At 42.4% G+C, this 10,910-nt stretch overlaps 1 protein-coding gene across 1 annotated transcript; it reads right to left on the minus strand.

Annotated features, from left to right (window-relative positions):
* Positions 1 to 1,793: 1,793 nt before the first annotated feature.
* foxl2a (forkhead box L2a) lies at positions 1,794 to 3,521 on the minus strand. The gene has a single exon (XM_075474001.1). It carries the CDS (start codon positions 3,297 to 3,299, stop codon positions 2,379 to 2,381), a length of 921 nt encoding a protein of 306 aa, XP_075330116.1. The 5' UTR covers positions 3,300 to 3,521; the 3' UTR covers positions 1,794 to 2,378.
* Positions 3,522 to 10,910: the final 7,389 nt, after the last annotated feature.

Consider the following 10,910-nt stretch of genomic DNA (forward strand, 5'->3'; position numbering starts at 1 on the left):
GGGCTTGGAATCTTTGAAGAGTGATCCCATAACTCCAGTGGTGCAGAGGGTTTTTAAACTGTAAATAACCGAGCACCTGGGGCTGTGATGTGTGGTCAGAAAAGTCCCTTTATTTTGGAACTGACGCGCGCCTTAAATGTCCAAAATGCTGTGTTAACTGGGGAAAATCGTTATGTTATATCAAAGCAATTCACCCGAATCGTTTCTGCCTCATCTATTGGTAGCCTAACTGTTGCCAATCTATCGAGTCTGATCTTCTGACGTAGCGGGGCCTCGAGGGGAAGGGATGGTCGGTTTACGTAAACGCGGTTAAATTAAAAAGTGTCTCAGAAAAAAAACTAATAATATAATAATTACTATAATAATAATAATAATAATCATAAAAAGGAGCCGTGGGTCTGAATATGCATGTCAGTGAAAACTTTCCTCTGGGTGGAATAAATTCCCCTTCCTGCGTAATTTCTGGAGATAAAGGATTATGGTTTTGCATAAATTATTATTATTATTATTATTATTATTATTATTATTATTATTATTCCCTACTTTTATTTTCTTTCCTTCCATAATGGATCTGTGAATATGATATTATTGTCTGTTTGTTTTAGTAAAGCCAACATCTGCAATAAAGCAAGAACAAAACACCAACTCTGGAGTTTTGAGAGTGATATCCAACTTAAATATGATTATGATTACTATTATTATTATTATTATTATTATTATTATTATTATTATTATTATGCATTACTGTTATTATCATTAAGCAGCAGTGGTGGTGTCCTTGCTTTTGTTTCTCATCCAGGACTGAAAAAGTATTTTTCAAGAAATCCTCTGAGAGAAAAGCAGCTTAATGATGACACAACTCTGCATTTTGTGTTTTGTTTTTTCTTAATCTAATCTAATTTAATTGTATTTATTAATTTATTTATTTTAGTGATGGCAATGACACAGTGAACACATAAGGACCTCAAAGCAGTTTTACACGGGATCGCTGGCGAAATATTAAAAAAGAATAGACCCATTCAAAGTGCCACGAGAGGGAATAAAAGTTGGAATGGTGCATGGCGCATGTTCACGTGGAGCATTTGTGACTGAACAGCTAGAAAACGATTGTGCAGCGTGACGACATCAGCCGCCGTGAGAGAAAATATCAGACAATGGAAATGCTCACTGCTGTATAACTAATGTTTATTCCAATTAGGCTAAATTCTATGTTATTTTTCTCTAAACCATGATAGATACATAAAAAATGTCTAAACAAAGAACCAAAAAAACTGATTCAATATGGGGCTATTTTTCGAAGTGATCCAGCGCGTGAATATCGATTTGTTTGTTAGAAAACAGTTGATTGAGTGCAGCGCCAGTTCTCACCCAACTCTGCGTTGTTTTGTACAATAAACCGTTAGAAATGAAAACAAATTGGAAAAAAACAACAACAATCTATGCCGATATTAGAGTGAACTTCGGTTGCGTTGCTTTCACCTATTTCTCTCTGCCGCTTTATCCGGCATTAAGTGTGCAACAAATTACTTCACGACCATTGTATTATTTTAAGAAATACAAGTTTATTAAGAAATTCACAAACCTAGAAAAGAGGGCAAAGTGCTAATTAAAATGAAACATGACATAGCTAATCACATTTACAAAATAAAAATAAAATAATTAGAAAGAGGAACAAAAACCTGGCACTGGCTGGTGTCACACGAGACTTTACATCTTACATACACAAGTAATCCAAACGTTTGAAAAGCCCTGAATTGTACGTCTCTTTTTTTTATTTTTTATTTTTTTTTTATGGCGATCTGATGGATTTCTACCCAGAACTTTTGCAGGCCGTTCTCGACCAAGATTTAGCGTGCAGGTCTTGCCCTGCGCATGTCACTCAAAGCCAGAGGGAGCTGTGATTTAATAACATTTTATAGCACTGACTTAATGAGGGCATCTTATGTCCTCTTTTCGATCGGCAACACTTTGGATAAGCCGTGCGTAATGGTGAGAGAATTCCTTCCGCATGCCAGAAATACAACTGAAGCAATGTCCGCAATCCCCTTGATAATGAAAACGTTTTCATTATGACAAAATATGTAGGCTACTTGAGCAGAGTGATGGTCATCAGTCCAAGTGTAATACAGGCGCACGAAATGGCTCCCAGAGGTTGTGCTACCTGGTGTGTGCTGATAACTTCTCTATCTCCCGTTTCCATTTTGCAAAACTGCTTCCTCGCCAACAAGCGCGTATCTCCCCATCGGCTTTCATGGATGTCAGCTGGACCCAAACAGCTCGTCAGAATAGTCTCTTCAAAAATGCTGCAGGCTCTGTTTTTGAAATCACAGGAATCGACTCACTCAGTCTTCATTTATAAACAAAGCGTTTAGTAAACTTTAAATATCAATCCTCGTGTGTAACGCGGAGTGTTTGGTCTCGTGTTCCCAGTAAGAGCAGTGCATCATAGAGAGCTCCGCGGGCTGACGGGAGCAAGCGAACTGAAGGCCCGCTCCGTTGCTGGAGGAGACCGGAGGCGGCGCCGCGGTGGCCGGGCTCAGCTGCTGCGCATGGTGGGGATGCGCGGGGTGGTGATGGTGACTCATGCCGTTGTAAGAGTTTACCATGCTGGGCAGCGCCATGCTCTGTACCCGGGAGTAGGGGTTATAAGATGTGGGTGCCGTCAGCCCCTTCACGTTCACTGGACTCACGTTGCCGCTGGCCATCTGACAGGACGTGTAGGACATCGGAGTGGGCGGCTGGCCTAACGACCAGGAGTTGTTCATGAAGCTGGACTGCAGGTACTTGGGCGGGGACAGGTAGCCGTAGCCGTCTCCTCCAAACAAAGCCTTCCCCGGCTGGAAGTGCGTTGGTGGAGGTCTGAAAGGCCGCTTCATCCTGCGGCGTCTCCTGTAGTTCCCCTTCTCAAACATGTCCTCACAGGCTGGGTCGAGTGTCCAGTAATTCCCTTTCCTCTCTCCGCCGCCCTCCCGCGGAACCTTGATGAAGCACTCATTGAGGCTCAGGTTGTGCCGGATGCTGTTCTGCCAACCTTTTTTATTTTTCTCATAGAAAGGAAATTTGCTGATGATATACTGGTATATACCAGACAGGGTGAGGCGCTTCTCCGAGCTCTCCCGAATGGCCATGGCAATGAGAGCGACGTAGGAGTACGGTGGTTTCTGGGACGGATCCGGCTTCTCCGTCACTTTGTCCTGGACCGGCTCCTCTTTTGGTCGCTCTTTCTCTTTGCTCGTGTTGGTGTCGTGGATCATCAGGGCCATTGGGTCATCCTCTGGACTTTGGTAGGTGGCCATCATCGCGCACACCAAGAGCAAAACAAGCCCAGTCCGAACGTTGAGAACCAAAAGCTCTTTAGCGCGCTTATATAACGAAAGTGTTCGCTGCAGAAAATCAGCATGCGCCTCAAACTGAAAGCGCGCGGGCAAATCTTACTTTTGCAGCTCAGTAGGTGTCACACAGCAGACCTCCTCCTTTCAGCTGGAATTTTTCTAAAACTGGTTTCTGAAGGCGCAACCCGAGTTGTGGTTTGTGAGTCAGTAAACCCAGCCCTTTTCTTTTTTCTTTTTTTTAAGGCCACTGACAGGCTAGTTTTGCTCCAATGCGCTCTGCGGAGCGACGTAGCGCGTTGTGATTTGTGCCTATTTTAGTTCCCGCCTCTGGTGGTCTTCTGCATGTGAAACTTCTATTTATCAGTGAAAATGTGGACATTTAAACTCGCTGTTCCGTCCACATGAATAATAATGATTTAAAAAAAAAAAATCCAATGCTGGAGAACTTTTAAATAGGGGTGCATATTAAAACAGATTGCAGGAAATCGTTTTAACGCGTAATATCACACTTAAACTGCTATAAAGGCTGTTGGCACATTTAGCTTTTCTGTTTGGGTTAGAAAGCAAGCAAGCTTAGCAAAAAATAAATAAATAAAACACTTTAAAGGGAGATAGAAAACGGCCTGTGCTGTTTTCATGCACAACACAGCACACAATGACACGTTTGAGGCCAAACAAAAGTCTGTATGAATTCTGATTTTCAGTCATTTATGGGATGTGAAATGTACTTTTCTCTGATCACTTTGTTTTCCACCTCCCAAAATTCGTCCAAACAACAAGTCACAAAATAGATAGATATCTGCCGCAGTTGCCAAATGCAGACTATACCGTTCTCACCAAATTTATGTACATTTGTGTCAAAGGTTTTAAAGAAAATCCGGACAGCCAGAGCAGCTTAATTAGCTCACACTGGAGAGGGAAGTGCGTGAAGAGGTGTACATTTCTCCGGCCACCCATGAGGGTCCCCTCGGCTTTCTCCGGGAGTGTATTTCCGTGCTCTGGCAGCCTGTGCAGGTGGAACAGCATTGGCATGTGTGTCATCACCCTGCACCCAGTCTGCAGCCGGGCCGCAGCAGCTGAACCACGGTGAGAGCCAACCATCTCTCAACATGCAATTACCGCAGACTCCCAGTTTGAAGCGTTTGCGGCGCGATGTTTTTTCTTGTCCCGATGTCTTTCTCACATGTTTAAGACGGAGAGTATTTCCCGATCATCTCAACACCGTCATTATTGCCTCTGCTTTGTAAGCATTTGGGGCTCGGTTAAAGCATGACATCATTCAATACGTTGGGCTAATTGATCCGTCTATCAACCAACACGAGACCGAGGAACAAGCAGCAATCTGCAGCACAATAAGATCATATTTATGCAAGAAAAAAAAGTATATATATATATATATATATCTATATATATTTATATATTTATATAATTTTTTTGTCACACATAAACTCTCTTTTGTGAGAAAATAACTGCATCAATCCTTCTTTTGAGCTGTGAGATCACACAAAGGAATATGCATTAAATCCTCGTTTAACCGCTGATAATTGCGGTTATTCATTGGAGGTAGTTGGATCTTTGTTACGGGAACGAAACAAACAGGTCAGCAGAAGTGGTTTGAGAGTGTGTGAAAATAAAAAAGGAGGCCGCGAAATGTCCTTAGTTCCAGTCCGCTCCTTGTTTAGGTTGACTTCGTGAATTCGGGGTTTGTTTAGTCTTCTTGGAACTCTTCCTGAGAGAGAGAGTGAGGCATTCTCCTCTTCCGAAAAAACCGACAAAATCTTGAGGGAAGACCTCTCAAAGTAAAAATAGTTCCCCTTTTCTATTTTGGCAACTGCAACGGACGAATAAAATCGAAAAAAAAAGCATATTAAAAAAAAGAATAATAATAATTTGACTGTGAGAAAAACTCTGCAGATGAGCTAAAACAGGATAATTGAAAGATGTGTAAATTTGCCCTAAAACTGTTGGGTAGCCTAACTGTATAGGAAGCGTTATAGTTATTTTCCTCTTAATTGTGCTACTTTTCATTCACCAAACTGCCATTAAAGACCCCCTAGTGGTCCCCGTACACTCCTCTTACGTCACTGTCAACGGCCTACTTACTGCTAAAGGCACTAACATAACTAGAATTGTATTTGAGCGCAGATATAACTACGCTGCCTGTGTGATGTGGCCCAGATAGACCTATTTTACAGCAGCTTGAATAGGCTTCTCGTGTTGCATGCTGTGATAAGTTCCAGGAAAGTTGTCCTCACTGATTTAACGAATTAGCTTGATTTTATATCAGCTCAAATAACCAACTTCAGGTTTTCAAAACGTGGCCAGCGTCGTCATGCTAACGGACTTGCTGCTTGACATATGAAGTTGTCTCCCCAGGCCTAACACCGGACGGTCTCGCGGTGCTTTTGTGCTCCATTCATCCCCTCCGCCATTAGCCCTACCTGTAACCTTCCCCGGGGTTGTGAGACTCAGCATGCACGCGCGTCATGTCACAACAGAGCTGTAAACTAGCATGTCGACAATCCGTAAACAAAACAAGGACCCTGAAATTTGAACTGGTTGTAATAGGCCTCCGAGGCGCTGTGGAATGTTCATTTGAGTGTGGCCTGTTTTCTAAGGACGGTAAAGAACAAATAGTTTTTTATTTGACCTAAAATAAGTGAGGCAACCTACTACAAGAACGAGTCATTGACCGCGCCTGCTGATAATTATCCGGTTGGGATACGGAAATGTTCTCTGCAGTTTATTGTACGTCACAAGTCCAGCAATTTCTTATCTATTTTCCGCAGTTTAAGTCTACATGGACGTCTTAAAAACAAACACACACACAAAAAACAACAACAACCCAAAACACAAGTAGGCCCTAGGCTAAATATAGAAATAAATGAAAAAGAATGAAAAAGAAAAAAAAAGGTGCAGTGAGCTATAAAAAACAACAACAACAAGAGCACACCTTCACCTTTTCAACTGTGACTGCTTATCGTTTTCTATCTGCTGACTGACAGCAGTCACACGCGCAAACTGTCAGGCGCGTGACCTCTAAAGTACATTTTCTAGCCTGATTCGAACAAGACGGTGGCACGCAGTCCAGCGACCGAGAAGGCTATCACAGACTCAGAAGAGTCCCTGTTTTCCTCTTAGATAAATATACATCCTCCAAAAGTCCTCTCGAGTTATCGCTTGATCCGCCAATAAAAAAAGATCCACCTCGCCGATTTTCACACATAGCCTCGTATCTAAAATGTTAAATATTTGTAAAAAGTTAGACTAGCTTTATGTCGGGTTATGTTTAATGCGGTCATATATAAATGTAGCCTGTTTGACTTTATCTGGAGGAAGTGGCTTTAGAGTCCTGTCCGGCGATGCTTTCGCAGTGGAAATTGTGATATGCAGGAGAGGTTCGAAACGCAGGTGTTCCTAATAAACTTTGGATCAATAAAGAGAGTCTTTTTTTTCTTTTAATCGTCAGTGACACCTGTGTTTGCCAAATATTTCTTTTAAAACTGTCAGCTTTGAAAGAGTACAGGCGACATCTTGGCGGCACTGGGCCTGTTCGGTAAAGTTGCTTTTATACTGAGCTCGCGGACGATACATTTTTTGAAAGTCTAACATTGACAACCAGTTAGACCTCAATAGCGGTCCGTTTGAGCACTTTGGCACGCAAAGCCTCTTGCACGAGGAGTGTGCGTGCGATGGGCCTACTGACAGTGTGGTAAGAAACCATCACTGGACCTGGTAATAATGTAATTTGAAAGAGTGGAATTCCTGCGCTCTTGCACTTCCTGCCCCCCTCATGTCCGCAGCTCGGTTGTTTATGGTTACGCGTGCGGGTGGAATGCGGCTAACGGAACCACTGGGTCAGGTCAGGACGGGAGAACACCCACCCGGACAAGAGGCAGCGAGGCACCCGAGGCAGGCAACAGGTGCGAACAACCAAGATAAATGAATAAAACAGCTAATGTCATTTTATATTTCTTATTATGTTTTATGTTAAATGTTGCTGTAAGATGCTATTTTATCTTATGCTGGAAAAGAACGGAATACAAAAAAAAAGTGCTAATATTATTCCCATTATTGTTATTACAAAAGTAGTAGTACTGTATTTAAACAATTATCATCATATGATAAATAATAATATGTAATTATATATAATTTAATTAACATTAATATTTCCCATAAAGATAAAAACTCAACAAAGTTAACTTGAAGAAAAAACATTTACAGAAGCTAAATCAAAACAAAAAAAAATGTTTTTATGAATCCACAGCTTTATAAGATCATTCCAAAAAGTTCCACTCATTCATCAATAAAAAACAAAAAATCCTGCTTTGATTAAAGTGCTCCACACCCATGCACCTCAGTGGTGTTCCATGTTTGCATTAACATGGGAATAATGAATTGCTAACCTATGGGCGCTCATAAAGTCCCAACTTCACCGTAAGGCTTCATAGATTAATGTTAGAGCAATTCAATCACAAGACAGAAGGCAATGAGTAATCACGACAATCTTCTTGGAATCTTCTCTTCAGTGTTACACAAATAAGATTCCCTGTCTTATTTTAAGTGGGGGTGGAGGGGTGTTGGCCGTGTTCCATTGGTCCATCTGCCCTGGACAGGCTGCAGGGAGAGACATCTCTCACTGTTTGTCCCAGTTTGATCTTACTGGGTCGGTTCCTGGTTCATTTGCATCTGGCTCGCCTGCATGATTAAACATCAACAACACATTGCTGCTCCTCAATGGAATCCTTATGAGGCTCTGGAAAACGATGGGAGAGTGGGAGGTGGGTGAAGGGAGGAGGCGAAGAGGAAGGCAAAGGATGTACCCTCAGCCCTCATGCAGCGCCCCAAACATGGCTCTCGTTCCTCTCAGAAAGACAAGAGTGAGACTGAGCAAATAAACACTGACCACCAGATCTCGTTTACATCCTCACCCGCATGGATTAAGGTTTGGTGGGGGGTGGGTGGGGATGTGTGCTGTTCTGCATATGCACACATGGTTTTATTTTTGGGTTTTAGTGCGCACATGAGCTCCTATATTAAGAAAAAAAATCTTATCGGGGTTACAACTCAACTTGCTGACTTTGAGGAATCCATCCCCGCTTCTTGCCATCCCACCACTACCCATCTCCTTCCATTGGCTTTATTAGCTCCCCGACAGTGTTTTTCTCTTCTTCTTTGTCCCAAGTGTTTAGATTTCTCATCGGGAAGCCACAGAAGGTCCTCTGACATGCACATAATCCATCGAAAGACTAAGAAATATAGAATAATTATCTATTTTTTTTCCACAGCAGCACAGATAGTGTTTCAATGGTTGTGTCTAATGTTTTCCCACTTAGGAAGATTTCAACACTCAACTGAGAAATACAAGAAAATTCCTGAAATACTTAAATTTTCCATTGGTTTTGAACCGGCCCAAGTTTTCAGCACCCTTTAACAGTTCGATGCAGCGCAGCCACGTATGTGGGCATGTTGCTCAATGGAGGAAATCAATAATGGACAGTCATCCCTGCATCCACAATAACCCCTCAAAAATGAGAAACGAGCGTGAACATAAATAAATGTGACGTATTTGGAACAGGGCCCATGCATAGGAAAAGTTTAAAGCAGAGACGGAGGTGAGGAGAAAGGTGAAAGTAGAGGAGAGAGCAGGCGAGTGCCTTAGAGCCGTGTTGTGTTCCCGCTAACCTTCACTGAGAGGTGAAGTGCTGCAGCCTCCTGCCAACAAGGTTCCCTTTGAGCTTTTCTTGAAATGCTGCCAGGGTTGAAAACGAACACAGGAGCAGAAAAAGTGCATGTAGAAGTACTGTAGAGTGTGTGTGTTCAAAGCTTGTGGAGAACTTCCCAGTCAACATATATGGATCCCAGGATTTGTGCGTATGCTCAACGCAGTGTTGCGGTAAACAAAGCAAAAGCAGGTGGAGAGTAACAGTTTAAAATGCGGTAAGCTGGGCAGTCAAAGCGAAAATATAAGCTACGTGTTGATTTGAATAATAAGACGAACTCCCACCAAGCCAAAATTTCCTTTTTATTTTTTTTACAGTATAAGCTTCCCAAAAACCTCCCAGGCCAAACTTTTTTAACCCCTGGAACAGCTGAACACAGTCAAACTCCCAGATCACAATCCTAAAGTAACCTCAGACCCATTTCCACATCTTTATCTTGACTGGGGATTAGATTTCAGCCCAAATCAAAACAAGTCACTTCGTTAGAGGTAATTACACAGGTAGCCTACCTCGCTGGGCAAACAAACATGGCTGCCAGCTGACACCCTGAAGACAGATCAAAGTCTGGGCCTGACAAGCAACAGGAGAACATTCAGACACCGGCTTGTTAACCACTCACATACTCTCATTTTCTCATGAACGAATAGCTGTAGGAACATGTTTATGCGAATCTTCCTCACCCTCTTCGTTTCCACGGAGAGGGGATTCTGCAGATGAAAGATGGGGAAGAGTCAGAGGCAAGCAGAATGACCTTTACAGTTGAGCAGCTGCATGAGAGAACAGTGTGTGTTAATGGTGCAGAACAGCAAAGATATGCTGTGCAGGCTGTGCTGGAGGTGGTACCCTGCTTTGGTGGTCTGTAGGTATAAATAAATGTATTCATTTATTATTTCACTATGCAACTCAGTTTGAACTCTTCCTTCTGACCAAATAGAACTTTTATTTGCCATGAATACTGCACAAAACTCAGTCTTGTATTCTAAGGAACAAGTCTGCCCATTCTTCAATAATAACTGTTGGCAAAAAAAAAACACTTTTCCTTCTGTTTCTCTCTCTGTTTTGCCTTTCAGCCCCCCTTTTGAACCAAATTGTTGCTGGGGCAACCAGGCAAGGTTATTCTTGCTTTCCTCAACATGCCAGCCTACCCGTGCACTAAAGAGCAGAGGCTATGTGGGCTGTAGTGAATAAGGTAAGAGATGTTATCTAATCTCCACATGGATAGAGACCAAAGAGAAGCCGGGCAGTCTCTGCTGAGCACCAGCTGTTCACTTTGGCCTTACTACCTGTTTTCCCTCTTCCTCTCATCACTGTTTTATATTGCTCTTGTGTGTCTTCTTTATCTCGCCATCTTTTGACTATTCATAAAATATAGATATAGCCGGGAGTCTACAATGTTACTTTGCTAATGACAGTTTTACTGACTGGTGTTGTGTGCGATGGCAACCATGCAGTGCCGTTTAATGTCCACATGTACACACTACCGGTCAAAAACAGAACAGGGAACATACGTTGGAGGATCTAGACTGGTATGAAACATACAACCTAAACGATATTTTAGGACCAAATATTTCGGTATGTTGAAAAAAAAACGTGTGGTTTTCACTTAATGATTCAGTGAAGCAGCAGCAAGTCGGGGGAAGAAAAATACAGACACTTTATTTTGTGTGTGGACATCTTCGAAGCCAACGCTGCCGACTTCATACGGATCCAGTAAATAGAATTTAATGATGAGTTCTTGAAACCACACACAACTAAAAGCACACTGTGCTCAGCCATCAGAGTGTCACTCTCTGCAGGATCTGTTTGCACGCAGCGCACCACATAAACCTTTCCAGTTCCAGCTCTCCTGCCTCTG

The sequence above is a fragment of the Odontesthes bonariensis genome, chromosome 9 (assembly GCF_027942865.1).
Source record: "Odontesthes bonariensis isolate fOdoBon6 chromosome 9, fOdoBon6.hap1, whole genome shotgun sequence".
NCBI classification, from domain to species: domain Eukaryota; kingdom Metazoa; phylum Chordata; class Actinopteri; order Atheriniformes; family Atherinopsidae; genus Odontesthes; species Odontesthes bonariensis.

Excerpts from the sequence above, each read along its gene's own strand:
- foxl2a (XM_075474001.1), bottom strand. The coding sequence starts at position 3,299 with ATGATGGCCACCTACCAAAGTCCAGAGGATGACCCAATGGCCCTGATG.